The following is a 14,216-nucleotide window of genomic DNA, read 5'->3' on the forward strand; positions in this document are numbered from 1 at the left end:
TTTAAATATTAAGAGGGAAACTATTTAGAAACAGAATAATCTTTTGTTTTGTTACTTTTGTCTTAAAATTTTTGAGGCCTTTTGTGAAGAAGTCTTCCTTTATAGCTGAAATACTGAAAACCTCATTTGTACCACAGTAGTCAATAATGATGAATCCTTAAGGCACCAAAGAAACATAAATTGAGTTCAAAACAACATTCAATTTATTGTTATAATGTAATTGTGGCTAGGCTAAAGAATTTGTTTAAATTCTTAATAGCCATAAAAAAAATTTAAGGTTTTTGCATATCTCTTGTTTGTATTTAATTATTCAATAAAATGTGAACTCGGCTTGAAAAGCTCCTGCAAGATACTTAATATGTTAAGGGACATAACCACTTAAAGATAAACATTTGTTAGTCCTTAGTAAATTTTTAAAACGTGAAATTTTAACCAGAATTTAAATCACCTTTTTCCAAGTGAGACTTTAAAAGAAGCCCTAAGTAACAGGTTGTTGACTTTCATTGTTGACACCTTTGGGTTATGTATATATATATAAAACAAGTTCTCAAACAAAACACATAAACTGGCTTTATGGGTGAATAGTTTACACTTTCAGAATTAGCCAGGGAAATACAGTTTTGATGTACGTAAATCGTAAAAGACCCAAGATTAGAATTCTTTAAGTTACATTAAAAACAGTTTTAAATAAACATCTATTCTATTTAGTTTAGTTACTTAAGTAATTATTTTCTTTTCCTAAAGAAAGCTTTATAAACATATGCCAAAGAAAAATAAGAGACTTGAACAAAGCAAGAAAGCCACTGGGGGTTGAAGTTCATCTAAATATCTCCGCTGCTGGGTATCAGTTTTAACAAGCCAGTGCTTAGATTTCAAAACAACCAAACCAAGGCTAAAAGCCTCAAAAGTGTACAATTAGAATGAATATTAAAACAAATTTTACCAAAGTTCTTCATTAAAAATTACCAATCATTCAAATACACTGAATTTAAATCTAAGTCAGAAGAAATATGGTCTCTTGTATAAAATAAGTGATCCAACAAACTAAAGTTGACTTTTTCATGTTTAATGTGAAAGCAATGATCTCATGAAGTTTACATACCATATAGTATCAGGCATTACTTAATATCCATTTTGATGCCTGTTACATCATATAAAAATAATATGACAATCGGTGGCATATTGCATGCTTTTCAAAAGTGCTGGAAAACAATGTGAAATTCAAATACATGCTGCCAAGGAGTGGGGGAGCACTCTTAAATGACTATATGGCAAACTTTACATGTTAACAAGATAAAAAAGAAACTGCTAAATCTTTTGTTTTCTGTATTAAAATAATGAGTCCTAGATGATAAAGTAATAAGATCCTGCATACATTAAATCAAAATATTTGCAAATGTTCAATAATGTCTTAGACCAAACAAAAAACAAGAAAATAGATTACGGAAATCATTCTTATTCTAAATTTAATTTTTTTCTGTTGCTTCTTAGTTACAAGCATTTCAAAGACTTTTTAAAACTCCTAGTTAAAATAAAATGAGATACCATTTAATTAAAGCAACAAGTTATCCCAGTTATGTAAAAATGTCTTCCTGTTAGTTTCAGAGATATTTTGTACCATTCAACAAGGAAGAAACTTTGTAATTATCTCAAGAAAATGGTACCTCATCTGACATTTGAAGTTCAATGTAGTTTACCCAAGACATTTTTCAATTTGGGCCACTAAAAAAAAAAAGAAGAAAAAAAAAAGATTTTATTAAATTATACCAATTTTCCGGCAGATGCCTATAAAGAAAGGGCTTTTTAAAAATGAATAATTAATTCTGAAATTAGCAAGCTGATATCCTTTTTTAAATTATGGGAATACTTATTGGTAAAATTAAATTTATTAATTTTTATAAGATGCTACTTCTAACTTAAAGAGAAGTAACAAGTAACCACCACTGACACTGAAAGTTATCTAGTGATAAGGAACTGCACATTTAGTCAGAAAAATAAATCATTAACCTATAATTCTAATTACGCAATGATAATGAAAACAAATTATTTGTTTCCTGGAAACCATATGTTAAAGCTGATTTGGAACAATGAAACTGTATTTCTGAATCTACATATTGCAAGTATAAGCAAAATTACTAGCATGATTTCTGTTTTCTCTAAGATGTAAACATTATTTTAACATGTCTCTATTCATAAGATACATTTCCCATCTAAGTGTAAAGTACAATACCGAAAAGGTTAAACATTCTTAAAATATTTCAAACACCCAAAAGCAAAGTGTTTTCCCAGTGCAGGGGAGGTACCCACAAAATACCAGCCGCATGTCTGAACGAAGCAGTCTGGTCTCCACTGTCAGTCTTAGTGGTGAAGCTCATACACGCTGTGTTTACAGTACCACTGCCCCACTGAGCCAAGAAGAAATGCTCTATCTGGATTGTAAACGCTACCTATTTACCTATCTTTTCAAATTCAATAAAACCAACTAGGCTTTTTTAAACATATACATTATTTCATTTGAGGGCAGGGTCTTGTTTTACCAATAATGTTTGCCTATAAAGGAGTGTTGCATTCACAGGCTTTTAGCTTTTTACAGAAGCTTAGCCAAAATAAGACAACATAAAAACACTACTAATAAACAACCCAACATCTTGAAATATTTAAATACCTAATGTCATGACAATGAGCGTTAGATAAGAATATATCATTAGCAAGCTTTCTTCACGATGACTGGACATAATTTGCTATTCCTAAGATAGTAACATTAGAATTATTTTTCAGGATTCCTGTGGAGCTGTGCTCATTTTACATCCATGTGAACTGCTGTCATCACTACTATGTCCAAACCCGGAGGATGAACTGGAAAAGAAGAGAGGGGGAAAATAATAAAAAGAGGAAATTGGTTTTCACAACACACTCAAAGCCTGAGTAACAGAGGAGAACTTTAATTATCTCCAGTCACAAAGAGAGACAGGAAATTTGGACTTTTAATTAGCCATTTGGAGTGCAGTTGGATATTTTTTTAGCTAGATAATTTAAAAGCGAATAATTCAAGTCTGACTAAATGAAAGTCACATAATCAGAATGCAGATAATTGAATTTCTACTGCATTCATTAATTCAGTGTGGAGGTGTGTGTGAAGACTACTATGATGAGCTGTCACAGCTCAATAAAATCTCAGTCAATTAATTTTTTCATTATCTTAGTATTACATCAACAAAAAAGTGAAGTGTGTGTATCTATCCATATGCATGCATATGAGCACTATGTGTTATATAAATCCATATAGTGTAAATCGTAATGCAAGGAAATACCTTTCCGAATCATAATCTATATCATTTTCTTTTTTTCCTTCTTCATTTTCTTCAGGGAAACGTCTGTACATCAAGGCAAACTTGTGAATTGCTTCTTCTACAGAGTACCTAGTCTGCCCAGAAACACATGCCTCGATGTCTTCTGAATTCAGATGGCTCTGTAAGAAGAGGTGAAGGCTGCTATCTGAAAGTAAAAGTGCATTCTGTAGGACCCTGTGCAAGAGAAGAAAAGGAAAATAATAGGTGAACGGGGATGGGTAGGAGAGAGAAAAACACTAGAAATGTGCCACCAAAGTAATTCCTCTACTATGGCAAACTTTGCATCAATTATGGACTCTGCCTATTAAAGGGATGAAAGCATATATTAACTTTTACTCAATTATTTGGAAATTTAGGTGAGTAAAAACATGAAGCTAATAGTTAAGAACATCTGTTAAAAGAATAACTTCAAGGACATTTCTTCAATTTAACCATCTGTTATGATCATGTGGATTAATTATGGAAATATTTTGCTTATGTAGTCATAGAAATTTATTCTACTTAAAAAAAATTGACGTGCCATCAAGCATGTCAATTCTGTGATCTTTATTGGCTAGACTGTCAGGAAACATCAAAACTTTCAACTACTATTAAAAATTCTATAAAAAGTCAATACGTTTCTTTATTGGGGGAAAAAAACTTTACAAGTACACTTATATACAAGTTTACAAGGGCTCAGTTGAGAGGTGGCTCTTTTTGAATACCTAAGATTGACTAGAAATTTCTCCAAATCTCCCGTGCCACTGTGTAATTCTATGTTGTTAAAATGAGCCGCCAAATAAAATTGCTCCAGCCAATATTACCATATATATAATTAAAATATAATTTTGTGATAAGTACATACTAGCCTTCCACATTCAAGATACAAGTTTACAAAGAGAGGACAGATTTCAACTAGTGCCTCAGAACTACAGGGAGGAGTAAAAAACTACCCTGAAGCAAAATCTACAAATGTGCAAATTCATATTATCGGTGAATGTGTTTTTTTCTGAAATGCATGTCTTAGAACAAGAAATTAAGTCAGATTACACCTTTACATATAAACAAAAACTTTTTACCTTTTTAGCAAACCGTTTTTTGTATGATAATTTAGTCTCTATTAATAGTTCAATAATAATATAACAAGATACTAAGACCAGATATAGGAGACAAAAACTAAAACACTTAAACCCAAGTATAATTTTGCCCGACATGGGATTTTTCATATAGAGAGCTAAGAAAAATAGATTATGTATTTCAGACTAAATGAACCTTATGTTATGTTCTGCATTTTTAACAAGTAATTAGAAAAGTAAATCTCTTTGAGCCATTCATATCAATTTACTTAATCCAAGGTAATTAGAATATTTCCTTTCTTCAAAATAAAACAATTATTTTTTTTTTCAAGAAGGCAAACGTCTAAAAATGCACAGTAGCCACACCAAAATCTAGCTGTCCCTTTTGTTTCAATAGGCTTACAAATGTAGTTTGAGAAAATATTCTTTACTGGCCTACACAAAAGGAAAAGTAAAACCTTTGGGCTTTTTACAAGGCAAAATCTCAAGCACAGCAGCTGAATACTTCCTGTCCCTCCATGCTGTGTGCCCTGGGTTCTCCAAGATGACCATATCACATGATAAAGATTAATTTACCAAACACAAGTAGTAAATTCCTGTTACTACCCTTTGAGATTTATTTTCTACATTTATGAATGTTTACCACTCTTGTTTTAAATACTTCAAAATCAAGACAAGATTTATATGGCAACAACCCATTAATATTAACTTGCATTCGCTGTGAAGTCTGAACGGAGTGTTTCCTGTGTCCTTCTGTCAGTGGTTTCCTGCCAGCCACGGTACACGTAACTGTTCATAGGATTATACTTACTGCTTTGTTTCTGTTGGAAATGTGTTTTATTTTCTTTATAAAATAATGGGTGATCTTTACAATTGATTTTAGATGGTTCAAGGCATTACACCACAAAAGTAATGAGTACTAATGCCAATGATATTGGACACAAATTCATTTTAGCTTTATTTCATGTCTAAAGCAATTCTACTGAGCCTTGAACTGCTCACGCACTGTTATTAACTTGCTAGTAACCTAACACATGGGTACAGCAAACAAAAGTGATCAGAGTCCAGGGTGATCGGGACCTCAAGGCTACTGTCTTTTTTTCTTGAGCTATAATTCAATTTCCAATTTTACTGTACATTAGACTCATTATTTCCCAGTGTTTTCCGCTCAATACTGCCATCTGGAGGACACACAGGTGAAAAGCGAAAGGGAGCCCGACACACCCAGCTCACAATTCTAGAGTGGGAGAGAGAGGTGTCTGGGGAGGGAACATCTGACACCCACACAGGCCTGCAGTTCAAAAACAGTCTATCTATTTAGGCACAGTGCTGGTGTTTTGAGTTCCCTGGGTCTGGCTGGCTAAATTGATGCCACCGTGCTCATAATGGGTATGAGTTCTAAATAAGCAAAAAATGATTTTTAATGTATTTGATTTTTATTTTTAGTCAGAGATTTCATGCTAAAATTAAAAGTAAAAAATTTTTAGAATGTTTTCCCATCTGCTTCAGTGAGCATAACTAGTTCATTTGAAGTAATATCTGGTTTAATATATACCAGAAAGGGCTGTGACTGCCACCGTCATCATATCAAATCCTATTTTTACCTGAGTCATATTTGTGCCACATTTCCCACAAACAAACCTAATAGCAGTACATCAACTTCAAACTTAATATAAAGAGTACTTTGTAAAGCAGTCAATAAAATGTCATCTTTATAAGCCTCCATAAAAATAAATGTATACAATTTTCAAGCCTTTATAAAAGGAACAAAAAACAGCCTCTAGAATTTTAAAGGAATTTGTGAAAGGATATTTACAACATGAGTCAAAAATTATTCCTTTCCCCATAACAACTTTAAACAAAGCAAAACCTGCTTATCACTTGAATTGGATACAGTTGAAAATCTGGTTTTCCTCCGCATGATTTTATTAGGTGTATTATATATCGGTTCGGTTGAAAACAATATATAGCTATGCAAAAACATTTAACCTAACGAAGGACGCTCTGGGTCTACTGTACCTAATATAATGATATATATACACATCTGTATAGCATGTGGAAGGTTAGCAGTTTGATATAAGTAGGAAAAAATTAATTCAGTTTGTTTACCTCTTACCATGAGAAAAAAATAAAACCCACAAATCTTCATTAAAGACATTCATGAACTGTGCTATGGTGCCCTCTATTGAACATAAAGACAGAAAAATGTGTGTGTGTGTGAGTGTGTGTGTGTAAAATTAGCTATTGTGTCTCCATGATATCCTTTTGTATAAAATACCCATAATATTCCTTAAATTTTTAAGAAATACAAAACCGTAATACAAAAGTCTACACTGTAAGGTAAATGTAGTTATATTAATGAGATGAATTCAATAAAGCAGGAAAGCTGGCTCCCATTTGTGATGTCAATCAAACGTAAAAAAATTAGTAGGGATGCCATATTCATAGTTGGGAGTCTTATCAACGGAGTTAATAATTTTAGTCTGTAACTTTTCTTTTCCATAACTACTAGAAGAAGTGATTTATAATTTATAATTAGGTGGAAAAACCCAAAAGGGAGATTATAGCCAAGACTGAGGGAAAACGAATATATTTGAAAAATCTCACAATCATACTGACTAAATTTAACTAATATTTAAGATTTCTGCTAATTATTAACTATATTAATCCCAGGAACTTTCTATAATTTCCTTGTCTATAAAATTAAGATACCCCACTCCCAATATTATTGTAAGTATTGAGATAAAACATGTAAAAATATAGCAAGTATTCAATAAATTATTCTTTTTAGCACCTAGTCAAAGAAACAACTCTCTAATTCCTCTATGAAGATTGGCCTGGATATGTGCTTTGCTATTAAATATACATTATTTCACAAATGACCTTAAAATGAAAAAGGGTTTTATTTATATTACATACACGTATACTCAGAGACAGCAACATTTTGTTTTCAAAGGGTTGAACATACCAAGTGTTCTCGGTTCATAACTTCAAAATTTAAATAAAACCCAGAATTTTAAAATTCATGCTAAAAATCTACCACACAAGCATATTTCATATTTAATATCGTGGTGTCTTTCCTCTCAAGTTCCTAAAGTGCTCTGCAAACAAGGTACTTATTTGTACCTACAGTGGCCCTACTTAATGGGTGACCAATGACCTCCGGAGATATCAAGTTCGGGTAAGGACACAGTGCGGAGATGGGCAAGTTGTATGTCGCTTCCAGTTCCCCCAAGTGGGCTTGGGTTGGGGAGACACCAAGGGCACCAACCACATGGAAGGTTGCTACGGCTACACAAACCAGACAAGGGACGAGAGAGCCATGTCTCAGAATCTGAGAGACACAGAAAGGAGAGTGGGGACGCTCAAGAGGGACCACAGTATTCAGGTTATTCAGGTGAGGCCTGAATCCAACCATTGGGTATTGGACTCCTAGCCTCCTTCAGGTTCAAACCACACGAAAGCACCACCAGCTTGGAGACTAATGTTCATATAACGTAGTGGAACAAGTGACGTCACGAAAGAACTTGGTGTCTAGTCTATGAGTTGACTGCTGGAGAACCCAGATGCAAGTTTAATGAATCTAGCCATCCCCTGATAGACATTTAATGCTTCCCCACTAGAATGGAAGCTTCCCGAAGACAAGGATTTGTGTCCATTTTGTGCAGTCCTGTATCCCCGGTACCCAGCCTGGCCCAACGCAGTCACTTAATAAATAGGTTTTCCTTTCTGATGCACCATTTGAACGACACGTCCACTCAGCAGGTGGGCAATGCATGGGTAACATTACTGCACTCTTTATTAGCAAACCAAGCCTCAAGGAATTAAGTTACTTTTCCATGGTTGTATAACCAGAAAAAAACCAGGAGCCAAGATTTCTGGGAGACCTAGACCTCAGCTTCTCAAGCTCCTGATCCAGGATACTTTCCACTATGACATCTGCATCAAATTCAGTCAGCAAACAGCCAAACAACACAGTATGCAAAAATAACTGAATGCAAGCATAACATCACAGTGGCCGAGTGACACTCAAATCACTAATTTGGTAGGATCAGCTGTGGAAGGAAAGGTGTTCAAAACAATGAAGTAATTGCTGGTCAAAAACACATGCCCTGTGCTTAACTAGCAATATAAATACAGAGACACATGCTACCCTTTGACCTCAAATAAGGAGACCTCTGTACAGAAGTGGCTCCCCAGTGCTGATGGGAACTGCGGGATTTGGCGTCCCTCACAAGCCCTCACTGGCAGTTGCCAGTCTGCAGCTTCCCCGAGAAGCTTCTAGAACAACAGGACACTGCAAACTTGGACGGCAGGGACCACATCTTAATGGACAGGCCATCAGCCACCGGGGTCTCTTCCAGACAACAATTAAAATTGGAGCTGTCCCCAAAAGGAAAGGGCAGAAAAATGTTGCCCAGGTCTTTGTTCTGCCATGCCTGTGATACCCAAGAGAACACACTGTCATGTTTTCCAGGACTTGGCTCAGTTACTCTGTTCTTCTGGTCTCGTGTCATTTTTATTCCCCTGGCTTCTTTTTCTTTTCTGGCCCTCCCTCAAGTTACAATCTTGCATGTTTCTGTATGTCTCCTTTACCCCATTCAAAGGAAAGGCACTATATCAATCTAATAGAAATAAATAATAATATTCATGTGCATATTTAATACCCATACCCTTTAAGAGTGAGCCGTATGGAGAGAAGGCAGTATATTATTTCAGGCTAGCAATAAGATACCATGTAGTGAACTCAAAATGAGATTACTTCAGGTCCTGAAGCTAGAAGGGAAAGAAAGAGTTCAGGTAACTGAGTTCTGCCACTAACTAGAAGTCATACGACTCAGCCTATTTTCTTACCTATAATATAGGAAGTTAGAAAAATTAGCTCAAATATATTTCATTTCTAAGTGCATTAAACAAATAATGGCCAATACTTAGATAGCACAAATTATATTCTAGACTTGTGAGTGCTTTACAGTTGTTGACTCATTTAATCCTCTCAACAACTTTAGAAAGTAGGTACTAGTATTATTAACCCCATTTTACAGATAGGAAAACAAAGGCACAGAGGAGGTAAAAGACTTGCCCAATCACCAGTTCATAAGTAACAGGACCAGGATTTGAGCCCAGGAAATCTGGCCTCAGGGTCTACGTGCAGACCAATCTGCTATCCCATGGGAAGGGTATTCCAGAGTGGAAAAAAAGAGAAATTATAGTAGTGTGAATACAAGTCGCTTTAAGTGCAGTACGTACCTTCACCAAGTAATCCAGAGTTAATCACCCACTGAGACTATCAAATGCCAATAAATACTCCCTCATAAACATTCCCTCCAAAGAGGAGAGTTAACCGATTCATTTAGAGAAGCCCAGAAGGGCATCAGCAGCCCACCGCAGAGCTGATTTTCATCTGTCAATCCTACATGTTGTAAATAAGGACAGTTTTTAAGAAGTGCCTTTTTTAATGGGGCACAGCTGTTTCCTGGAAATTTTTACTTGGGTCAGCTAAACTCCCTAGCAATGTGGCTCTGCTTTACAGCTTAAGGGACCGTGTATTTATTATCTGAACTCAATTAGTTCATTGTTCTCTTACTAGGTGTGGTCTCGAATATGCACCCCGTGATGTGAGCCACAAGATGGCGCTCTAATATAGGAAATGAACTAACGAAATTAGCGCTGGAGCAGATCATTAGCGTTTCAGTAACAGTAAGGGTCTACCCCGCCTGATCATAGGACACTCAGTTCTTGCAAAGCATTTTTCTAGCATCTCCTGTGTGGTCACAAGAGTTTCGGCACACTTACTTTCTGAGGAAATCTTCCAAACCCTGGCGCCGTTGATCTACATGCTGGCGATTGTTCATGTTGAAAAATAGGTTTTTAGATGGAAGTTCCGGCAGTTGTCTAATTATTAGGAAAGAAAAAAAAGTTTTTTATAAATTGCAATCAAGAAGAATGCCCATAAAATCCTTCATAATTTATATGCCTATAAATCTTATGCCTATCAAACGTCTAAATATTGAATATAATAATGAAGTTTCCTCAATAGAGTCTTTTAAAGCACTTACACCAGCAATGCGTTACTTTGGAGTCTCTGCCTCAGCCATACAAATTCTCTGTATCTTCTTCGTACACAGGATGTTTTCATGGTAAAACACATGCTATTGGTCTGTTTAGAGAAAAGACAAATATAAGCCTCACTTGAGGAAAAAATGCTTTTCTTCTAGCTACAATTCACTATATGCCCCCCAAATATTTTTAAATAGGACTTCAAAAACCAAAAATACATTTGTATTTATGCCAGACTCAAATCTTGCACGTAACCCACCACTAGAACAGCCCTGAAGACAGCTGGGATGGCACTGAGTTGGCAGGGGGCAAGGCGAGACCCAGACATTCACTGAGTCCGGAAGTAGCCTCCTGCTCACCTCTTAGCACTGCTTTCAAAGACAAATCACAAAAATGAAACAAATTCTGAAGCATAAATGACCAATAAGAACTCAGGGTCATCCGTTGTATTTTAACACCTTTCATCTGTCCATGCAGGTGGAGGAGCCTTTGGGGATTAGACACAGCATCTCCTGGCCCCTGACATGAGATCAAGGGAAACCATATGTCCTCGAAACAGCCATCACTACAGATCACACAAATCACCGGGAATCCTGAAATCACTTTTAAACTAGAGAACAGCATCTCCCTTCTTTATGAGATGTGTGAGGGAGTGTGATCAGAGTGAGAGAGGCATGTGGTACATAGGAACAAGTATCCGCATGGAGACCCAAATTCCAGTCCTGGCTCTGCTATAGGACAAGTCACTTAAACTCCAGTTTCCTGAATGGTTAAAATGGGGACGAAATAGTACACACCTAATTCACTGGATGGGTGTGAGGACTGATAAACACTTGGCAAATGTTATCTACATACTAACACTGTTATTAGTTACTCATGTTGGTTTCCTTCCAGCTACCCTATGGCAGACATGGGGCTTCCTAAGCAAAACAGCAATGCTTTTCCTTTGGGTAACAAGAGACTGGCAAATATTTGTCTACTAGTTTTGTACGGTCTTTATTCTTTGTTCATTTCAAATCTGTATTTCACCTTTCCATTGACAAATGAGACATTTTTTTGACCCCAAGATTTATATTATTTCAAAAATTATTATTATTTCACCATTTAATAAGCACCCAGCAGTTGTTTTCCTTGGGAAATATAGTGATTACGTGTATTAGTTCTTAAACTGTTCCCATGAAATGTATGGCACAGTTTCTGGTATTCCTCAGAAAACCTCAGGGTGCAGAAAGGTGAAGAGACTTGTCCCCAAAGTAGCTAGTGGTCCACATCCCATCACCTTTGATGATATGGTAGCAAAATGTGTTGGACGGAGGTTTATGGCACAATAACATTCTGTGCGTGGATTTCAAAGCACACCAGGGCCTCCCTCTAAGGTGATCCTTGGGGACTAAGAGAGCAGGTCATTTGCAGCAGAATTAGTGTCCTAATGAGGCTTGGGCAGGTGTCCTCTCAGTGCTCCCTCCTAAGAGGGTACCAGGTCCCTGCAGGGACTCCAACAGCTCGGGTACAGAATGGGGCTGTTTCAACTCCCTTTCACTTATGTGTATTTCTCTGTTCAGAATCACTGTAGATGTCAATACTGGAGTTCCATCTGGTACCCACACCAGACAAAGGTCTTTCTATAAGTCCTTCACTTGCAGGACAAGGTCAGAATATATATGAGGGACTTCCCACCTCTATAGTCTAGTTTAAAACTACAAGTAAATGCTAATGTTTCAGAGTCACCTGAAATCATTTCCCTTGAGGTTAATTTAAATGAGTCAAACACCAGCTTCTCTACCTGCAAAGCTCCATGGGTATAGCATCCAAGGGAGGCCCACTGGAACTCTCCAGTCCCCCCATCCATTCGCAATCATAGAACAACAGGTGGGAGCCTCTTCAGGATCAGACTACACTGAGATCACTAAGTTATTAGTTCCTCTCAATCTATTTGCTTGTTTCTACATCTACCAAGCCAAGAAGATTTAGTCATTGTCAATGTATTAGCATTTAAACGCCAAAACGCCAAATAATATTTGTGGAACCCATCATTTCTGGCTCAAGGTGGACAGGTCTGAATTCACATCATGTTATTTATATAGCAGAGGAAAATCCACGCTTTCATTAACTCCCTGAGGATAATTAAATTTCATATCATCAAGTATGTGACATGAACCCAAACTTTTTTGAGCAAGTTAAAAGGCAGCTAAACAATTTCATTTCACTTTCAAATGCTTAGCCTTATATACTCATGTTGTAATGTTTGACACAGAATGCGTATCTGGTATGACTTTATGAGTAAAACCAAAACAAAATCAAAATACAAGGCATATCTAGGCAATGGCTTCCAACACAACCTCAAAAAAGCAGTTCTGAGTTTCTACTTTATTTTGTAAATAGGAAAACTTGAAAGAAAATAGGGAAGGAAGGAGAAAAAAACAAGTTTTATGGCTGGTGATTTGGTGTCCAATATACCAATGTAGATACTTACCATAGAAAGATTAAAGGTGGCTAAATTTTACTTCACTCATGCTATGTAGTTTCAGATAAAACCTGAGCCTGTTTCTATGCTCCCAAGAAAAGTCTGGACTAAATCAGAGGGGGATATGACGATCTTTCTGATCAGGGCCAAAAAACTCTTAATGTGTGGGCCAAATCCGGCCCGCCACTTATCTTCACAAATAAAGTTTTATTGGAACACAATTGCACTCATTCATTTATGTATTGTTTATGGCTGCTTTCACCCTATAAGAGCAGAACTGAGTAGTTTCAAAAGAGACTGTATGGCCCAAGAGCTGAAGACATTTACTCCCTGGCCCTTCACAGAAAAAGTTGTCTGACGCTCCTTCAAGATGATCAGAGAAGGCCACACACCACACGCCATTGTTTAAGAGATCATGATACAGTATTATGTCCAAATAAAGTACATCATTTCTGGTTATTCACTTATGTTAATTACTCAGAATCTAGACTAAGGCAAAATAATTGCACACATTCATTTCCTACTTTCTTATTCTACATATAAAACACTGCACATATCTTCTCTAGAAAACTCCTCAGAAAACTTAAGGTTTATCAGGTAATACCTGATTACCCAGAAATATGCTATCAAGGTCATAAAGAAATACCATTAGTGAGGTATAAATATTCTTTAACTGTGAATTTTAGACAGAGTCACATCTTCATACATGAAGGCAATAAACATTAAAATATTAATTTAACAAAGGTACAGTAAGGAACTCAAATAAGTAATTTTTCTACTTTAGGAACCATCTTACTACTTCAAGATACAAGTACGAGTTGTAATCATTAAAATTCAATTCTTTGAATTAGGAAAACTTCACAAATTTCAAGTCTATCACAGTATCCATCAAACATATGCTACTAAAAATTACTATGATTTCTATAACTATTGACTGCATACTTACATGAATACATATCTCATAGTCGATGTAAGAATGCCAAAAGTCCTCCTTCTGAATCCTAGGATCTCGAACCCAGACACTTACAAATTCCTGTAAGGGCATTACGAACAAAGAAATATGTCTCAGAATTACAAGTATGGCTGGAGAGAACTGAGAGAAATGATTACACTAGAACAAAACTGAAATGAGTTTTGTGATCCCTTAAAAAACAAGAAGTTAATGAATCAGGCACCAATAGGAAGTCCAACAACAACAAAAAAAAAGCCACTTTTGCCACAAATGGAATTTTCAAAATAATGTAAAACCAAGCTGGGTTTTGGAGAGTTTCACAGGTCATGTGAAAA

At 36.0% G+C, this 14,216-nt stretch overlaps 1 protein-coding gene across 4 annotated transcripts in view; it reads right to left on the reverse strand.

The window, feature by feature from the left end:
- Positions 1-1,050: 1,050 nt before the first annotated feature.
- Positions 1,051-14,216, reverse strand: part of SNX10 (sorting nexin 10) — a 67,851-nt gene continuing 54,685 nt past the window's right edge. For 3 of the 4 annotated variants that reach the window (XM_081079305.1, XM_081079304.1, XM_081079303.1), the window contains 5 exons: positions 13,876-13,962; positions 10,465-10,565; positions 10,202-10,300; positions 3,312-3,524; positions 1,051-2,856 (listed from right to left, as the gene is read on the reverse strand). In XM_081079305.1, coding sequence (XP_080935431.1) covers positions 2,775-2,856; positions 3,312-3,524; positions 10,202-10,300; positions 10,465-10,565; positions 13,876-13,962 — 582 coding nt within the window. In that variant the 3' untranslated portion in view covers positions 1,051-2,774. The remainder of the gene's footprint in view (positions 2,857-3,311; positions 3,525-10,201; positions 10,301-10,464; positions 10,566-13,875; positions 13,963-14,216) is intronic. The other variant, XR_013995318.1, reaches the window with a different exon arrangement.

This window comes from Rhinolophus hipposideros (genome assembly GCF_964194185.1).
Source record: "Rhinolophus hipposideros genome assembly, chromosome: 18".
Classification (NCBI taxonomy): domain Eukaryota; kingdom Metazoa; phylum Chordata; class Mammalia; order Chiroptera; family Rhinolophidae; genus Rhinolophus; species Rhinolophus hipposideros.